The 20,777-nt window shown below is 39.9% G+C and overlaps 1 protein-coding gene across 3 annotated transcripts in view; it reads left to right on the top strand.

Annotated features, from left to right (window-relative positions):
• The window catches only part of LOC115428600 (collagen alpha-1(XIV) chain-like), a 282,214-nt gene that overhangs the window by 42,495 nt on the left and 218,942 nt on the right, over positions 1-20,777 (top strand). For 2 of the 3 annotated variants that reach the window (XM_030147724.1, XM_030147723.1), the window contains exons 4-5: positions 4,939-5,082; positions 14,039-14,116. The exons of the other annotated variant lie outside the window; for it this stretch is intronic. In XM_030147724.1, the coding sequence (XP_030003584.1) occupies positions 4,939-5,082; positions 14,039-14,116 (222 nt within the window). The remainder of the gene's footprint in view (positions 1-4,938; positions 5,083-14,038; positions 14,117-20,777) is intronic. 3 annotated transcript variants of the gene reach the window in all.

The following is a 20,777-nucleotide window of genomic DNA, read 5'->3' as shown; positions in this document are numbered from 1 at the left end:
TCCAGCAGAAATCTGCACAAATACTAAACACATTTGTATTTGATCCCAACAGGATCTAATGTTCTATCAGCAAATGTTCAAACTGTGTTCAAACTGAAATTCTGTTTTACAGACATTCCACTTTCAGATCCTGTTCAAATGTTCAGATTCTATTAGTTCAGAACCTGGGATGTAACGATATGAACATTTTATATCACGGTTATTGTGACCAAAATTATCACAGTTATCATTATTATCACGGTATTATTGAAATTGTGCTCAGAATGTTCAAAAAGTACTAATACACACACTGAAAGAATTTAACCAAGTTGTATTTTGAATGAATAAATAAATAAATAAATAAATACAATAATAGTCCTAATGTCCCTTCTGTGTCAGAAACATTCAAATATTAACCCTTAGTGGTCTGAGTCTATTTTGTCTGTTTTTCAGTCCTTTTGATTTGGCCTTTATATACTATAGAAACAAATATTTACTATACCCATGTTTGGGATCTGTTTTTTCAGCACAACTTCATCTAGATCATCTGTCTATTATTTTTTCACTTTAACCTACTATAAAACATAAAAGGACAAAAACACAAAAAATATAAAATCCGATTTGTAAAATGTATATAATTTATTGCATAAATAACACACAGATGTTTAACGAACCTTTTCAAAGACTTTAAAAGTGAATATTGGTTTCAAATATTAGGTATAGACAATTAAAATTGTAATAAATTCAAACTATGCTCAGATATTTGACATAAAAGCAGATCTTTACATAGGCGTTTTTTTCCCCCTAGCAGTGCGGTAACCAAACACGGTTATCATGAGAATTAGAATTTAAACGCTAATACTAATCGTCTGTGATTTTACCACAGTTTATCGTTATACCGGTAATTGTTACATCCCTAATCAGAACTAACATCAGAACATTATTTTTGTGCGATACCAACAAAGGAACTCCCATCTGCCTCTCAGAAAGTAAAACATGCTTTTAGGATGATTCAAATAACCATTATTTAATAAAACAGTGTTAAGTAATAATAAATAAGATATAAACAATAAAGAAAACCAAAAAACATAAATGAACCTCCACCATATCTGCATTTGAATAAATACCTAAAAATATCATTACAATATCTTGAAATGAAATATTGCGATATATTGCAGAACTGATCTTTTCTAACAGCCCTGTGTCCACATACTTTTGGACACATAATGCACCTGCTCTCTCTCTGATAGTGCTGTTTGGAGTGTTCCACTAGTGTGTTTTTGTCGAGTTTTGATGTTTTTCCACAGTTTTTATCTGTATTTTTTCAGTTTGTATAGTTGATTGAATTATTACTTCACGACTTTTACTTTATTTTTACTTTTAGCAGGGTTTTCGTGATGAATTCTAATAAATAATTATATGTAGTAATGATGGTGCGGTGTTGTGGAGTGTTCCACCAGTGAATTTTTGTCGAGTTTCACTATTTTTTTCCCACTGTTTTATCTAAATTCAGTTTCTATAGTTCATTGATCAATTTTTCCCATAATTTTATTCAATTTTTCTTTAGTTATGTTCATCTTTTCATTATTTTTCCTCAATTTTTGTTCAGTTATGTTCATTTGTTCATTATTTTATTTATTTTGTTTACTTTTTCTAAGGTCTTCATTATTTGTTTTTATTTTTTCCACTCTTTTTGTTGGTATTTTTCAGTTTGTGTAGTTGATTGATTTATTACTTTATGACTTTTATTTTATTATTACTTTTAGCAGGATTTTAGTTGTGAATTATATATAATAATGATGGTGCTGTTGTGGACTGTTCCACGAGTTTGTTTTTGTTGAGTTTCGCTGTGTTTTTTTCTACTATTTTATCTAGATTCTTCCAGTTTCTATAGTTCATTGATCACTTTTTCCCATTATTTTATTCCATTTTTCTAATATAATAAAAGAAAAAAGAAAAAAACAAAAACAGAAAAACAAAAATGAACCTCCACAATATCTGCATTTGATTAAATACCTAAAAATATTGATACAGGACTTTATAATATCAACACAGTATCGTGAAATGAAATGTTGCGATATATTGCAGAACCGATATTATAACAGGCCTAATCACAGATGTCAAACATGTGGTCCAGGGTCCAGACCCGGCCCACCAGAGGGTCCAGTCTGGCCCCTAGGATGCATTAGTGAAATACAAGAATGACACTGAAGGTGTGAACAGTCAGTCCTTGGACTTTAAGGGTCAAATAAAGCCTTACTTTAGTGTAAAGTGGGTCAGACCAGTAAAATACCATCATAATAACCTACAGATAATGACCAGTGCTAATGTTTCCTCTTTGTTTTAGTGTAAAAAAGTGAAATTACATGAAAATGTGTAAATTTACAAATTAGCCTTTCACAAAAAAATATGAAAAACTACAAATGTCCTCAGAGAAATAAGTGCAGTTTGACTAATATTCTGCCTGTTAATGAATATTTAGTGTATTTGTAGATCCACTGTGATCTGTAACTGAGGCACAATATCGTTAAAATTATTCTTATTATTTTTAATGTCAGTTTTTTTCTTGGTGGTTCATGTTATTCACATTTTTTCAAAGGATAGTTTATAGATTTCAAAAATGTCCATAATGTCATTTTACTTTTTTCACTTTAAAACACCTTGAAAAGTTTAGAGTTGATATTATTTGTATATTTTTATGTTATTAATTTACTAGTCCGGCCCACTGCAGATCAGATTGGGAGGACGTGGCCCCTGAACTCAAATGAGTTTGACAGCCCTGCACTACGTGTCCAAAAGTATGTGGACACGTTGAATTCTAACAGGGATCTGGGATCCAAAACAATAAGGACTAATGTCAGACTAGAGTTTTATATTATGGGATAGATATCCTTACATTTGTTAGTTTGGGTTCAATCTCCCATTGAACTCCCATTGTTAATATTTTGGTCTTTTATTACTCATGTTGTTGATTATTTTGTTCATTTTGGGGATTTTTTTGTCCATTTTGTTTGCTTTATTAATTATTTTGTTCGTTTTTGTTGATTATTTCAGCTTTTTTTTACTTACTAATTTTGCTGATATTTTGTCAATTTTTGTTCATTTTTTAAATTATTTTGTCATTGTTTTGATTATTTTGTCAATTTTTGTTCATTTTTTAAATTATTTTGTTCATTTTGTTGATTACTTTGGTCTTTTTTACTTATTTAGTCATTAACTCTGAACCCCCAGGATCCCAGACCTCCTCATCCGTCGTCTCAGACTAGAATTCAGTCCAAACCATCTGTGAGTCATTTTACAAACAAAGATAAGAACTGAACCAAACGAACCAATGCACTGATATCTATCCCATAATATCAAACTCTATTCTGACATTAGTCCTTATTGTTTTGGATCCCAGACCACCTGGATTCAAGGCGTCCACATACTTTTGTCCACATGCTGTAGGTGTTGTTTTTCTCCGTTTTCTCCTTCTCCGTCTTCCCTTCAGGCTTTAATAAAGTTGCTCTTTACTCTGCTCAGTTTGCGATGCTTCAGGCCTTTCTTTGTTCATTTCCTTCAGTTTAGTTTGACGGATCGTGTCACATTTCAGGTGGTTTGAACCTGTCTGAAACTGTTGGAAATTCACCACCATATGTAGACGCCATACGTACCACACTCTGCATTTATGACTTTACACACACTAACCTGTTTATTTCTGCTGACGACCCGTTGAACATATTGTACATTTGTTTTTATGTTCAGTTCATGGTACATTTGACTGAAAGAGTCACTTTTTCTACAGTTTTCTCTGTTTCTGATTTAATAACCTTTGAATTTAATCTGACCTTTAATGAACATCTACATGAGCAGTGAATTAAATAGAAGAAAACACAGGATTTACACTGAAAAAAATGCAAAATACAGAGGATAATGTTCCACACTGTAAAAAAAACAACAACTGTAATTTAACAGAATTTTCACTGTTTATTTTATTTTATAGATTTTTCCTGTGTTTTTAAGATGCAGGGAAATAGCAATGAAATGACAAAAACAAACTGTGATTTTACATGTCAAATGTAAAAGAACATGAAAAAACTGTAACTGTGAATAACCATAAAATTTCCATTTTGTAAAAGTTTTTTTTTTTTTTTTTCACAGAAAAAAACAGTTAACAACTAGTTTATTAACAGTTAATTGACAGGTTTTGAAAGATAAATCAAATGTTTTTATGTGTGGTATCCTATTTTATTACACCAAATATTAATTGATATACAGATTTGTAACATAAAATTATGTGATAAACACGAACTAATAACAGAACTTTTCTGCAATTTTAAGCCCTATTATTTGTTTTATAACAATGTTCATCCATATTTATAGGTAATTGGATTGTTTTAATACATGTAAATATTCTTTATTAAACGTTAAAAAGTAAAAGAAATGCAAAATCTTATGTAAAGTTAGGGCAAAAAGCTGTATTTTAATTATGGAAAATTACCATATTTTTATGAGATTATTTTCTGTTATTTAACAGTAGTTTTTCAGCACCCCTGCTGCTGGAATAATACCATTTTTTAATTAATTAATTAATTAATTAATTTTGTTTTACAGTGCAATAAATGATGATAAATCACTTAAAACTGGTTAAATACAGAGAAAACCTTCCTTCTGGAGCTGATGTAAAAGCAGATGTGGGTGTTTGTGGGTTCAGAGTCATTTCAGAGCTGATGAAGACGACGGATGAGCAGGATGAGAACAGATGTCTGAGCTGTGGACTGGGTTTATTCTGTTGGCTTTATTTCACTGGTTTTAAGTGTATAGCTGCTTTTATGTCTTTTTAATCTGTTCTTGTATTTTAGTCGATTATTTTGCTTGTTATTCTTCTGTACGACACTGTTTTCATTGTACAGCTGTAAGTGCCTTTGGAAAAGCATCTGCCAAGTGCATAAATGTCCTGTAAATGTGTTTGTCGTCCAGGTGGACCCCAGACGGAGGTTCAGGTGTCCAAGCAGGACCCGAAGCTGATCATCCAGGACTTCGATCCGTCTAAAGAATACGACTTTAACATCATAGCGCTGAAAGGAGGACGAGAGAGCAAACCTCTGCAAGCCAAACTGGAAGGTAAGAGGACCGGGGTCACATGGTCCGTATGTAGACCGGCCTGAACAGGGTCCACGTAGACCAGAGACCAGGGGCCTCATGTATAAAGCATGTGTACACACAAAAACCTGGTGTACGCCCTTTTCCACACTCACTTTCAGATGTATAAAGAGTGACAAGACCCTGGAGATGTGTGCTCCTCCACTCCAGGTCCACAGCTGGAGTTCACAGGTTTATAGTGTTTTAGAACCAGAGGAGACACTGAGGAGACACTGAGAGGAGACACAGAGAGGAGACACTGAGGAGACACTGAGGAGACACTGAGAGGAGACACAGAGAGGAGACACTGAGGAGACACTGAGGAGACACAGAGAGGAGACACTGAGGAGACACAGAGAGGAGACACAGAGAGGAGACACAGAGGAGACACTGAGGAGACACAGAGAGGAGACACTGAGGAGACACTGAGGAGACACAGAGAGGAGACACTGAGGAGACACAGAGAGGAGACACTGAGGAGACACAGAGAGGAGACACTGAGGAGACACTGAGGAGACACAGAGAGGAGACACTGAGGAGACACAGAGAGGAGACACAGAGAGGAGACACAGAGGAGACACAGAGAGGAGACACTGAGGAGACACAGAGAGGAGACACTGAGGAGACACTGAGGAGACACAGAGAGGAGACACTGAGGAGACACAGAGAGGAGACACAGAGAGGAGACACTGAGGAGACACTGACTTAGGAGACACGAGAGGACACTGAGGAGACACAGAGAGGAGACACAGAGAGGGACACAGAGAGGAGACACTGAGGAGACGATGAGGAGACACAGAGAGGAGACACTGAGGAGAACTGAGGAGACACAGAGAGGAGACACTGAGGAGCCACAGAGAGAGACACTGAGGAGACACAGAGAGGAGACACATGAGGAGACACTGAGGAGACACAGAGAGGAGACCACTGAGGAGACACAGGAGGAGACACAGAAGAGGAGACACAGAGAGGAGACACTGAGGAGACCACAGGAGAGGAGACACAGGAGGAGACACTGAGGAGACCCAGAGAGGAGAACATGAGAGGAGACACAGAGAGGAGACACTGAGGAGACACTGAGGAGACACAGAGAGGAGACACTGAGGAGACACTGAGGAGACACAGAGAGGAGACACTGAGGAGACACAGAGAGGAGACACAGAGAGGAGACACAGAGAGGAGACACTGAGGAGACACAGAGAGGAGACACAGAGAGGAGACACTGAGGAGACACAGAGAGGAGACACAGAGAGGAGACACAGAGAGGAGACACTGAGGAGACACAGAGAGGAGACACTGAGGAGACACAGAGAGGAGACACTGAGGAGACACTGAGGAGACACAGAGAGGAGACACTGAGAGGAGACACTGAGGAGACACTGAGGAGACACTGAGGAGACACTGAGAGGAGACACAGAGAGGAGACACAGAGAGGAGACACTGAGGAGACACTGAGGAGACACTGAGGAGACACAGAGAGGAGACACTGAGGAGACACTGAGGAGACACAGAGAGGAGACACTGAGAGGAGACACAGAGAGGAGACACTGAGGAGACACAGAGAGGAGACACAGAAAGGAGACACTGAGGAGACACAGAGAGGAGACACTGAGGAGACACTGAGGAGACGCTGAGGAGACACAGAGAGGAGACACAGAGAGGAGACACAGAGAGGAGACACTGAGGAGACACAGAGAGGAGACACTGAGGAGACACAGAGAGGAGACACTGAGGAGACACTGAGGAGACACAGAGAGGAGACACAGAGAGGAGACACAGAGGAGACACTGAGGAGACACAGAGAGGAGACACTGAGGAGACACAGAGAGGAGACACTGAGGAGACACTGAGAGGAGACACTGAGAGGAGACACTGAGGAGACACAGAGAGGAGACACTGAGAGGAGACACTGAGAGGAGACACAGAGAGGAGACACAGAGAGGAGACACTGAGGAGACACTGAGGAGACACAGAGAGGAGACACTGAGAGGAGACACAGAGAGGAGACACTGAGGAGACACTGAGGAGACACAGAGAGGAGACACTGAGGAGACACAGAGAGGAGACACTGAGAGGAGACACAGAGAGGAGACACTGAGGAGACACTGAGGAGACACAGAGAGGAGACACTGAGGAGACACAGAGAGGAGACACAGAGAGGAGACACAGAGAGGAGACACTGAGGAGACACTGAGGAGACACAGAGAGGAGACACTGAGGAGACACTGAGGAGACACAGAGAGGAGACACTGAGGAGACACAGAGAGGAGACACTGAGGAGACACAGAGAGGAGACACTGAGGAGACACAGAGAGGAGACACTGAGGAGACACTGAGGAGACACAGAGAGGAGACACAGAGAGGAGACACAGAGAGGAGACACAGAGAGGAGACACTGAGGAGACACAGAGAGGAGACACAGAGAGGAGACACTGAGGAGACACAGAGAGGAGACACTGAGGAGACACAGAGAGGAGACACTGAGGAGACACTGAGGAGACACAGAGAGGAGACACTGAGGAGACACAGAGAGGAGACACAGAGAGGAGACACAAGAGGAGACACAGAGAGGAGACACGGAGGAGACACAGAGAGGAGACACAGAGAGGAGACACAGAGAGGAGACACAGAGAGGAGACACTGAGGAGAACAGAGAGGAGACACAGAGAGGAGAACACAGAGAGGAGACCCATGAGTGGAGACCCGAGGAGCACAGAGAGGAGACACTGAGGAGGACACTGAGGAGACACAGAGAGGAGACACTGAGAGGAGACACTGAGAGGAGCCACTGAGGAGACACTGAGGAGACACTGAGAGGCAGACACTGAGGGACACAGAGAGGAGACACTGAGAGGAGACACTTGAGAGGAGACACAGAGAGGAGACACTGAGGAGACACAGAGAGGAGACACTGAGGAGACACTGAGGAGACACTGAGGAGACACTGAGAGGAGACACTGAGGAGACACTGAGAGGAGACACTGAGAGGAGACACTGAGGAGACACTGAGGAGACACTGAGAGGAGACACTGAGGAGACACTGAGAGGAGACACTGAGAGGAGACACTGAGGAGACACTGAGAGGAGACACTGAGGAGACACAGAGAGGAGACACTGAGGAGACACTGAGAGGAGACACTGAGGAGACACTGAGAGGAGACACTGAGAGGAGACACTGAGGAGACACTGAGAGGAGACACTGAGGAGACACTGAGAGGAGACACTGAGAGGAGACACTGAGGAGACACAGAGAGGAGACACTGAGGAGACACTGAGGAGACACTGAGAGGAGACACTGAGGAGACACTGAGGAGACACTGAGAAGACACTGAGAGGAGACACAGAGAGGAGACACAGAGAGGAGACACTGAGAGGAGACACTGAGGAGACACTGAGAGGAGACACAGAGAGGAGACACAGAGAGGAGACACTGAGGAGACACTGAGAGGAGACACAGAGAGGAGACACTGAGGAGACACTGAGGAGACACAGAGAGGAGACACTGAGGAGAATCTGAGAGGAGACACAGAGAGGAGACACAGAGAGGAGACACTGAGAGGAGACACTGAGGAGACACAGAGAGGAGACACTGAGGAGACACTGAGAGGAGACACTGAGAAACTGAGAATAATGTGACAAAGGTCATTCCAACAATTGAGCATATCAGAGATACAGAAGAACAACGAACACACTGACAGAGCAGCACATCCACCACCAGAACCAGAACCAACCAGAACCAGACCAACCAGAACCACCAGAACCAACCAGAACCAGACCAACCAGAACCAGAACAACCAGAACCAACCAGACCCTGGACCCATCAATGCCAATCCTGTCCCAGAGGACCTTCAGCACCAACCACATAAAGAGACAAGGACCCAGAATTCACTGGTTGATGAATGCATTTACTGTAGGCTTCATGTCTGTCAGAACATTTATGGGTCGGTCCGGTCGCTCATTGTCTCCACAGACTGTCCTCTCTCTGTCCTCTTGTGACTCGGGTCAGTACAGACCCATGCCGTCGGACGGGCATCATCAGCTGTTGGACCAGAGGATCGGCTACCGCCGGGGAGGCAACAGGAGGCCTCTGAGTCAGGAGGATGATACTGACTTCTGTCTCATTGTTGGAAAATAATAATTTGAGTGATTCAACATGAGTCACAGTCTGTGATTTCCTGACATGATCACACATGAACCTTTATCTAGTTTATCTGTGATCAGACTGTTGGATGACCCATAGAATGAACTCATGTGTGACTGACACTGATACTAAATCTATATTTACCTGGGGGGGCTGATCCCAGTCAGCTCCGTCGACTCTTTCCTCAAACAGTCTCAGTTCATCTCTTTTCTTCTTCCTCCTGTTTCGTCCTCCGCTTCGCGTCCACCTTGACGTCATCATCGTAATCCTGCAGCCCGGTGAATCCCAGAGGGAATCCCACCTGCAGGCCCTGTTGATACTGATTTGCATATTTAAATGTGGGCGTGGAGAGGGAGGAGTCAGGCACTCCAACATATGCGCTCAATTCCAGCTGATTGGGATGTACAGAGGAAGTGTGTTTGGATTCAGGCGTACGCTCAGTTTTATTCATCTGGATTTTTTTGTGCGTACAGACTTTTCTAGATTTGGGCGTACGCCAGGTTTATGTATGAAATCCACACAAGTCTGTGAACATGAGGCCCCTGGACTGTCAGTCATTCTGGTTCAGGTTCCACATTCAGCTCAATATGACCTGAAACGGATCAGAACAGTTTCACCTCAAATATTCAAAGGATAAAATGAGCAAAAACTTTTAAAATGAGAATAAAATGAGCAAAATACTGTAAAAATCAGGAAAAAATGCACCAAAAAACCTTGAAATATGATGTAAAATTGACCATTTAAACACATAAATTGCATTGATTTTTCAACAGCGGTCATTTTTGTCTAACACTCTGCCTTGAATATTTACTTCAATTCCCAAAATGCACCTGTGACAGAATAAAAACATTTTAAAAAAATAGTAGTGCATATTTTTTGTGTTCTTTTGACCATGTTACATGCAGATTTATGTAAATTATAATAATAATTATAATAATAATTATAATTAATATATTATATAATGTAAAATAATCTAAAAATTTGTTTTATCTGGAAAACACTTTCTCTTTTATCTCAATACGTATTTACTTTTTAAATAGACCCAAAGTTCTGCTTCAGAACACTGGTCCACATGTGGTTTGAACATTTAACCCTGTGTGCACATGATGGTTCTATGTCCTACTGTCGCTGTCCAGTGGGGTGGTGCTGAAACGCTTTGGTGAAAAGAGGTCAAATACGTCTACATACATCAATATGTGTTTAAGTTTGATACAGAACAGACTTTATTTTCATTACACCAGTTGTGCAATGAATAATAATAATGATGATGATGATGATGATGATAATAATGATAATAATAATAATAATAATAATAATAATAATAATAATAAACTCTGATATCACTGAGTCGTCTGTGGATTTGTTTTGTGTAATAGTGTGAATATTGGAAAAAAATAAAAAACCTGTTCATTATATAAACCTGGTGTCTGTGTTACATGTGGATTTATGTTTAAAGACATCAAATAAAAATGTGTTTTATCTGAAAAATAGTTTCTCTTTTATCTCAGTAAATATTTCTTTTTTAAATTCGACACATAACATTCGTCTCCATCTGGTTTGAACGTTTAACCCCCGTGTCCTGTTTTTAGGACCAGTTTCAGAGAAGAACTCGTTTAGGTTTTTTTTTTACTCGTTCAGTGTTTTAGCTGAAAAACCACATATTGCGACGCTATAATTTCAATATTCAGTTTGTTGACATTCCTGTTATTTCTCCTCCTCTGTGGTCAGTATTTATTACTATATTGTGTTATATCTGCACTTGGAGTTTCTTGTTTTTCTATTTTAATGCTTTTATTTTATACTTACCTTCACTGTCTGTCCTCTGGGCCGTAATTTTATTCTTCATGTCATATATTAAATGTCAACAAAGGATCTGGAATCTTGAATCCTGAACTTGTGGCTGTTGTTTTGGCTGTTTCCGAGCCCTGGTGTCACACCTTCTTTTGTTCCTCCCTTCATCTGTTTCTTTCATCTGCTGTTTATTTGACTGGTCTGTGTTTTCACATCCAACTCATTCTGTAAAGGCCTGTGACTAGAGCTGAGTATCGACAAGAATCTGGCGATACGATACAAATCACAATTCTAGGATCACGATACGATATATCACGATATATCATACTGTTAAAAAGGACTGTTTTTTTTTTTTAAGATTATTTCCTGGAAGAATTGACTTACACCAGAAATCTGCACAAATACTGAACACATTTTTATTTGATCACGACAGGATCTAAACCAGTGTTTTTCAACCTTGGGGTCGGGACCCCACGTGGGGTCACCTGGAATTCAAATGGGGTCGCCTGAAATTTCTAGTAATTGATAAAAATTTAAAAAAAAAATAACACTAATAAAAATATATGGTGAGTTGAGAGAGACATGACAAACTGTGGTTGTGAAACTGCAGCACTGTGGTTCTGTTTGTCTGTGGTTCTGTTTCTGTGTGGTTCTGTTTGTGGTTCTGTTTCTGTGTGGTTCTGTTTGTGGTTCTGTTTTTTTGTGGTTCTGTTTGTGGTTCTGTTTGTGTTTTTCTGTTTGTCTGTGGTTCTGTTTGTGGTTCTGTTTATGTGTGGTTCTGTTTGTCTGTGGTTCTGTTTGTGGTTCTGTTTCTGTGTGGTTCTGTTTCTTTGTGGTTCTGTTTGTGTTTTTCTGTTTCTCTGTGGTTCTGTTTGTGGTTCTGTTTGTGTTTTTCTGTTTGTCTGTGGTTCTGTTTGTGGTTCTGTTTATGTGTGGTTCTGTTTCTTTGTGGTTCTGTTTGTGTTTTTCTGTTTGTCTGTGGTTCTGTTTGTGGTTCTGTTTATGCGTGGTTCTGTTTGTCTGCGGTTCTGTTTGTGGTTCTGTTTCTTTGTGGTTCTGTTTGTGGTTCTGTTTGTGTTTTTCTGTTTCTCTGTGGTTCTGTTTGTGGTTCTGTTTATGTGTTTTTCTGTTTCTCTGTGGTTCTGTTTGTCTGTGGTTCTGTTTCTGAGTCAAATGTTCATTGTGGTCAGTTTCAGATGCTGCAGCTCTTTCATAATTCCTAGTTTCAGTTCTTGTTTGTTCAGTATTAATTGTCCTCCTTGTAAATCCCAGCTGGACTGACTGGACAGATCCTGACCCTTTAATCTACACCTGGATTTCCTGCCTCTGTCCACAATAATAGACATTATACAGACTAAATGTCCTCTAACATTAACCTGGATTTGAAACAGAGGAGAGAAAACTATTATTACATGATCAAAAACCAATTACCGGTAATTTTAGCCAAAAAAAGTCTCCATTTTGCATGTCTGGGGTAACTAGAAATTTGTGACGTTATAAAACGGAGTCTGAGCCAAAAAAGGTTCAGAACCACTGATCTAATGTTATATGACAAAATGTTTCTAATTCTTCTAGTTTCCAAAGGAACTCCTATCAGACAGTAAAAGGTGCTTTTAGGATGATTCAAATAACCATGATTTAATAAAACAGTGTTAATAATAAATATGATATAAACAATAAACAAAACAAAAAAACAAATGAACCTCCACAATATCTGCATTTGAATAAATTCTTAAAAATATCCATACAGTACTTTTGAAGATTGATACAGTATTGTGAAATGAAAAATCACAATATATTGCAGAGCCGATATTTTCTAACAGCCCTAGTCAGGACAGCGTTTTTAACATTTTTAAAAAGACTCTTCCAACACTGACATGTGAAGATGCTATTTTCAACCTCCACATTTTTTCAGAGAGGTTTTTCAACAAAAACAAACAAACAAAAAAAAAACTATCATTGGCCTTAAAAAGAACAGGTGAGTGGAAGACGCTGTACAGATGTTCCACTGATGGGAACCACGGTTATTATCATTAACAAAAACTAACAAAATGATGAAAAATAAGATTGTAAAAACATTTTCGTTAACTGAAATAAATAAAAACTATAATTTAAAGAAAAAAAACATAACTAACTGAAACTGTATTGCGTGTTTACAAAACTAACTAAAACAGATAAAAATTATGGATAATACTTTTTTACACTAAAACAAAGAGAAAATTTGCAGTTGTCAGTATTTATAGGTTATTATGACACTATTTTACTGATCAAAAATGAACAAAAATGAACAAATACAGACCAAACTAACCAACAAAATGATTAAAAAAGAATGTAAAAGAATGTGATAGTTAATTAAAATGAACAAATGGACAAAAATGAAGAAAAACACACCAAAAATGTACAACAAAATATTAAAAAACCCCAAAATGACAATAAAAATGAACATAAAATGAATGACAATGACATAATATTTTTTAAATTACAAACGCAGACCAAACTAACCAACAAAATGATTAAAAATTAATACAAAAGAATACAGTAGTTCATAAAAACGAACAAATGGACAAAAATGAACAAAAAATGAACGACAAAAACATAATATTGTTAAAATTGTAACCCGCTTCTCTTTAGACATTTCATGTTGTTCATATTTTTTAGGTTATTCATTTTTTGTAACGGAGTCCTGTCTGCGATTTATTTGAATAAGACGGAGAAGAAGAGAAAAGATACGACAAAACTAAAATTAATACTAAAACTAAACTAAAACTAAGCATTTAGAAAAAAAAAAAAGAAAACTAATAAAAACTAACAAACCTGCTGTAAGAACGAATCAAAATGAACTGAATTAGAGAAAAAAGTGAAAACTAAATAAAACTAAACTATAATGAAAAATCCAACACTATTAGAACCTTGGTACAAATAGAATTGAACAGAACTGAATAGACTTGACTTGTTGGTCCATCAGTGCATTAACGCAGACTCTGGTGTTGTGTCTTTCTCTTCCAGCTCAGAGGTCAGCCATAGTGGAGTCCCAGACGGGTTCAGACAGCAGCACCACCAGAGAGAACAATGAGATTTCAGAAGGTAAGTTCTACAGAAGGGGAGGAATAAGAGGAACGGAAAAGACCCATGAGTCTGTGGACGTCTGGATTCAACACCTCACCTGTGAACGAGGGCTGTGTATCGACAAGAATGTGGCGATACGATACAAATCACAATACGAGGATCACGATGCGATATATCACAATATATCATGATACTGTTAAAAAAGGCCTTTCCTTCTCCTGGTCCATCTGTGGATGCTTTAGAACATGACAATGGTTCCAGATATCAGTCTAGTTCCTATTGGTCACTGATAGAAGTCAGATCTGGACTGTGATTGGATGAGTTTAGTTCTCCTCCAGTGGAAGTCCCGCCCACTTCTATAGTTAGATTGATCTACATCCAGACCACAGGACTGGAGCATAGAACGGAACCAGGACTGGAACACAGAACAGAACCAGGACTGGAGCATAGAACGGAACCAGGACTGGAACACAGAACAGAACCAGGACTGGAACACAGAACAGAACCAGGACTGGAACACAGAACGGAACCAGGACTGGAGCACAGAACAGAACCAGGACTGGAGCATAGAACGGAACCAGGACTGGAACAGAACCAGGACTGGAACACACAACGGAACCAGGACTGGAACACAGAACAGAACCAGGACTGGAACACAGAACAGAACCAGGACTGGAACACAGAACGGAACCAGGACTGGAGCACAGAACAGAACCAGGACTGGAGCATAGAACGGAACCAGGACTGGAACACAGAACAGAACCAGGACTGGAACACAGAACAGAACCAGGACTGGAACACAGAACGGAACCAGGACTGGAACACAGAACGGAACCAGGACTGGAACAGAACCAGGACTGGAACACAGAACGGAACCAGGACTGGAACACAGAACAGAACCAGGACTGGAACACAGAACGGAACCAGGACTGGAGCACAGAACAGGCTTCTCTGCTCGTCATGGTCCTTATGTGCACAGATACAAAATAAATCATAAACACTTTCACATTTCAACCAGGACTGGAGCATAGAACGGAACCAGGACTGGAACACAGAACGGAACCAGGACTGGAACATAGAACGGAACCAGGACTGGAACACAGAACGGAACCAGGATTGGAACACAGAACGGAACCAGGACTGGAACACAGAACGGAACCAGGACTGGAGCATAGAACGGAACCAGGACTGGAACACAGAACGGAACCAGGACTGGAACACAGAACGGAACCAGGACTGGAACACAGAACGGAACCAGGACTGGAGCATAGAACGGAACCATGACTGGAACACAGAACGGAACCAGGACTGGAACACAGAACGGAACCAGGACTGGAGCATAGAACAGAACCAGGACTGGAACACAGAACGGAACCAGGACTGGAACACAGAACAGAACCAGGACTGGAACACAGAACGGAACCAGGACTGGAACACAGAACGGAACCAGGACTGGAACACAGAACGGAACCAGGACTGGAACACAGAACAGAACCTGACAACCTCACACATTCAACTAATAATGTCCCGATCTGGATGATTTTGGTTCCAATCCAATTTTTCTTAGGATTAGTTTTGCCGATACCGATCCGATACCATCTTTTTACTTTGAAATTTTGGTTTAAATTCGGAGTCATTCTTTCTAGGTTCTTGTTCTATTCTTTTCCTGTAGATCCCAGTTTGTCTGAATGTGGAACCTGAACTAAAACAGCGATGACACCTTTGACTCTGAAGAACTTTAGGATCATTTCTACACTTTCCAAATTCAGACTGTGGGTCAAATTAGAACCTTTGGTGGGTCGGTTCTGGTCCACGGGCCGTATGTTTACCTCTGCTGTAGCCGGTCTATGGACAGGTCCGTCCAGGTGTTCTATGGGGGTGTGGTCTGTACGTTAGTGATGCGCATATCAGCGGTTACTGTGGGTAGGGTTGGAGTGGGTCAAAAGAATGTCAGTTTATTTGTGGGTCTGGTCAAATAATTCCACAAAAGCCCTGTGGGTTGAAAAAAACCCACCTCGTGCATCACCACCGTACGTACCCTAGGCTTGCGCTAGCCTATCGCCACATCGCCATTGGCGATGCGTTTTCCTGGTTGGTGAAGTTGTTTTCAACCCGTGTAGCCACAGTGGTGAAGGTATTTTTTAGTAAAATCAACCAACTTACATCTGTGATCGAAAATGTCCGAGCGACAACCAAGGAAAAGAACAAATGCGGTCTCCACTACTGAAGAGCGCTACCAAGAGCGATCCAACTCACCCCAACGTTTCCATATTTTTATGAATTCACACAGAGGGGTACGGAGCGGTGCAGACCACCACCAGTGGAAGTGAAAACCAAACTTGTGTCTCATTTGTCTTTTCTCTTCCTGCTGAAGCTAAACTTTTAAACCTTACCAGAGAAAACGCTGCAGCATTAGAATCACAGTAGTGTTCCCTCTGTTGTCTACAGGTTTGTTATAACTGACTTTCTTCTTCTTCATTAAACTTTCCTCTTCTTCGTGGTATTTGTCCAGTATGGTTAATTCAGAGCGGCGCCCTCTGGTGGATTAATTGACAAACGCTCATTCCAACACATTAAATGTCAGTAGCAGCACTTTGTTCCAGTCAGACTAATGACAACGACAGTAAAGCACATTTACAAAAGGAACGAACAACTGGAATGGGATTATTAAGGACTAGGATCAGTACTCGGTATCGGCAAGTACTCAAATGGAAGTACTCATACTCGTACTTGTACGCAGTCTGGAAAAAAGTGGCATCGGTGCATCCCTAATGTATGGGATCATACTCAGAGGTTTCACTTTGAATTTTTTTTCATCCGGCTCCTCGTTTGTTGGAATGTTATGATCGGATCCTTCACTAGCCCAGTTCTGATCCTTCACATCATCACTGCACCTTTTAATAATGAAAGAAAGGAATTCTTTGGAGAAATTTTACAAAATATATAGGTTTTCTGGCTTAGAAAAAAATATTTTTTTACTGAATACAACTATTAACAGAACAATATGGATCATGATCATTTAGAAAATCACATAAAACAATTACTTAAATTAGCATTCATTAGAAGATGTATTAGAAGAGTATGTATACTTTTAGCCAATAAAGTCTTGTGTCTTATTTATAAGTCTATCATTTATTGTTTTGTTTTACATTAGATTAGAAATAAAAATAGTTTAGATGAAAATGTTGACTTAAGTTAATTTTTTATTATTTTTTTTTATGAAACTGAGGCCAGATTGAACATAGTTTTAAGCTCAAAATGCACCAGAATGCAGGAAAAAGACTTCATTTTTCCCAAAATTTCCCGGGGGAGCTATGCGCCCCACTGCAGGGACCCAGACTGGCCCCAGACTAGACCCAGACTGGCCCCAGACTAGACCCAGACTGGACCCAGACTGGCCCCAGACTGGACCCAGACTGGACCCAGACTGGCTGTGGTTTTTTGTGGCTACACTCATTTGTACTAGTGCAGCCACAGTGGCTGGATCTTTTATTTTCCTAGTGCAAGCACAGCGTACCTCAGAATGAGTACATGCAGAGTGAAAGTGAAACTCAGTCGTTTTACTGATTCCTCTAAGTCTCCTGCGGATGTGCAACTCATTTATCTTTTCCCTATTTTCGGGAACTTTAGTTTGAGGGGGCAGGACATTTGTCCCCCCCAGAACCGGGCCCGGATTGGCCCGATCTTGTGACTAAATCCAATCCAATCCTCTAAAAAATGCCAAATCAGCAGCTGATTCTGATCTTTAGGTCGGATCAGGACGTCCCTACATTCAGCTGGTTCTGATCCACATAGAACAGACGCTGACGGACAGAGACACTGGAGAAGGATGAAGACGTGAATGCACTTCATCTCCACTTTATCAGTAATTATCACTGAACCATGAAATAGTTCTAAAAAGGAAATCCAACCCAGAGCCTGTAACGATCAGGAAATGAATTAACATCAGCCTTTGTCAACAGTCCCTAATGAGTCTGAAAGTGATAATGAGCACTGTGTTCAATCAGACAACGTATAGAAAACAGAAAACCAGGAAACACAGGGTTCATCTGGACTAAACCACAGTAGAATCCAACTGAGCAGGACTGGCTTCAACACGTCGTCTACTTCTACGCATTTGAGTCATAATTATGTCACATTTTGGTTTAGTTTTACTCATTTTATTCATAGTTATATTACATAGTTGTTTAGTTTTGCTCATTTTGTACATTATTATTTTCAGTTTTTTTCAGGTTTGTTCTTTTCTTTTTTTTTTTTTTTTTTTTTTAAATTCAGCTTAAGTCTAGTGGGCTTAAGACGGTCCCCTGTGGGATCCCATTGTCCATTTAATGAAACACAGACTTATGATCAATAATGATGTGACAGCTCCACTAATCAGACACTGATCAGAGTTTTCTTGTGGATGTGAACGGACTCACACTCAGAAACGTGTCTTTCTTTTGTGATCGTAGGTTTTGGTTGAATTTGGAAAAAATATATTTGAATTGTCCTTGTGTTGAGCTTTTTTCTGCCCGGACCGATACCAGGATAATTGGGCCAATTTTGGGTCTGGGAGACTGTGTGATACAGTGTCAGAACTGGTCCTGATCCCAGGCTGGTGTGAATCCATTATGTGTCCTAATGATCCTGTAGTGAGAGCTTCACACAGACAGACCCAGGCTGATGTGGAATCCTGCAGGAGCCAATTAGAGCCGCTGACCGGGAAGTGTCACCCACCGCATGTTCGACACCAACAATGGAAGCTCTATTTCCAGATCCTTTCCATCTTCCTCTGCTAAAACCGCCGTGCCGTTGGTATCTTCTCAGCCGTCATTCCATCCACGGTCGTTCGGCCGTTTCATTTTTCTGTGAATAACGCAGCGTGTGCAGTCAGCTGATGACGTTTGTTTTCTGTTCATGTCACGTTTGTTCGCAGGTTCCTGAATCTGCACTTTTCCAAACTCTAGTTTTCACCCACATGAAGTTCCATGTCATGAACAGTGTTTATGTTGCACCAATGATTGACTAGATCTACCAGGATCTAGATCTGGATCTACTAGAGCTACTGGGATCTAGATCTACTAGATCTGACCTCCAGGGTTGGAATAAAACAGCACATATTATCATAGAATAAATATGAAATGACATCATGATCAACCAAAGCACTTAAATTAGATTAGATTAGATTAGAAGTACTAGTAGAAATATAATACTAATACTATTACTAATAATAATAATTAATTAAAAAGTAATTTATAGTTATAATATGCACAGTAGCACAGAATGTGTGTGTGTGTGTACACACACACACACACATATATATATATATATATATATATATATATATATATATATATATATATATATATATTAGGGCTGCACGATTTTGGCAAAAAAAAAAATCCCGATTTTTTCCCCTAAAAACTCGATTTTCAATTTCGATTTCGATTTTTGGGTATAACTAGAAAAGGCAACAGCAGTCAGCATGTCGTTTTCGTGAGCAGCCCACAATGCAAGCCACTGCTCTGACCTCAAAGCTGTCATGGTATCACGTGATTAACCTACAGTTTTGTTTTGTTTTTTCTCTTCATTAAATCTTTGAAATGAAGTAGAGTACACAAACAATGTATACAACAAGAAAATAACATAAGTTTGTCAGGGGGAATACACTATAAGAAAATGTCCAAATCAGAGCAAATACTGATAGTTGTTACAGCCTTTTTGTTTCCACATTTATCTAACAGCTTTAAATAAATTTCAACATCTTACAAAACATAAATCATATTTGGTTTTGTGTTACAGAACTTACATTTGTGAATGAAAAATTTAGCAAGTAAGAGGACTAAATTAATTATTAAAAAAAAAAAAAAAGTTTTTTTTTTCTTTCTTTTCTGGGTATCTGGTCCACAGCAGTGATCCCAGTGTAAGTCAGTGACAGGCATCAGTCGTGCGTGCGTGCGTGGACCAGGTTAATATAAGTGATCCACATGCGGTTCTATTTAAATTGGGGGATCCGTGCGTGGAACAGACCGACCCAGGACACACTGGAGGGATTCTATCCTGGAGCTGGTGCATGTGTGTGGGCACAGGGCTGTGTGGGCTCCTCTGCTGAGGCTGATGACCCCGAGACCCGGACCCGGATCAGAAGAAGACAGTACGGTAGGGATCCGGGACAACGGAAAATGAGTGATCCGCATGCAGTTCTATTTCAGTTGCGGGATCCGTGCGTGAAGCCACGGCTTACATTGGTATAAGTACTGCGGGTTCATGAACAGATTTAACGTCCGGTCATTACACAGACTTCTATGACAGACCGCTGTCACAGGAAGAGCCTACGGGAGCCCGCGGGCACGCGGAGGCGCGCGGCCCGGAGGCATGAGAGAGATGAAATCGATTTTACGATTTCCCTTTTTAAAAAATTGTCCTAATTAAAAAATCCGATTTCGATTTTAAATCGATTAATCGTGCAGCCCTAATATATATATATATAATCTCCGAAATGGTATTAATAATGATAATAAGCAGTAAGAAAACTACATCAACAACAAACAAACAAACATTTCACACTGGAATAAACAATAAACAACATAAACATTAAAAAATATACATTCCGTTTGTACGTGGCATTTACTTTGAAGTGATTTGTTGATAATATCCTGATCTGTATGTGTTCCTTTGCAGCTTTTGAAATCTGTGTGTG

The sequence above is a fragment of the Sphaeramia orbicularis genome, chromosome 11 (genome assembly GCF_902148855.1).
Source record: "Sphaeramia orbicularis chromosome 11, fSphaOr1.1, whole genome shotgun sequence".
NCBI lineage: Eukaryota > Metazoa > Chordata > Actinopteri > Kurtiformes > Apogonidae > Sphaeramia > Sphaeramia orbicularis.
The sequence above is the reverse complement of the archived record's forward strand: the minus strand, read 5'-3'. Positions and strand labels throughout refer to the sequence as shown.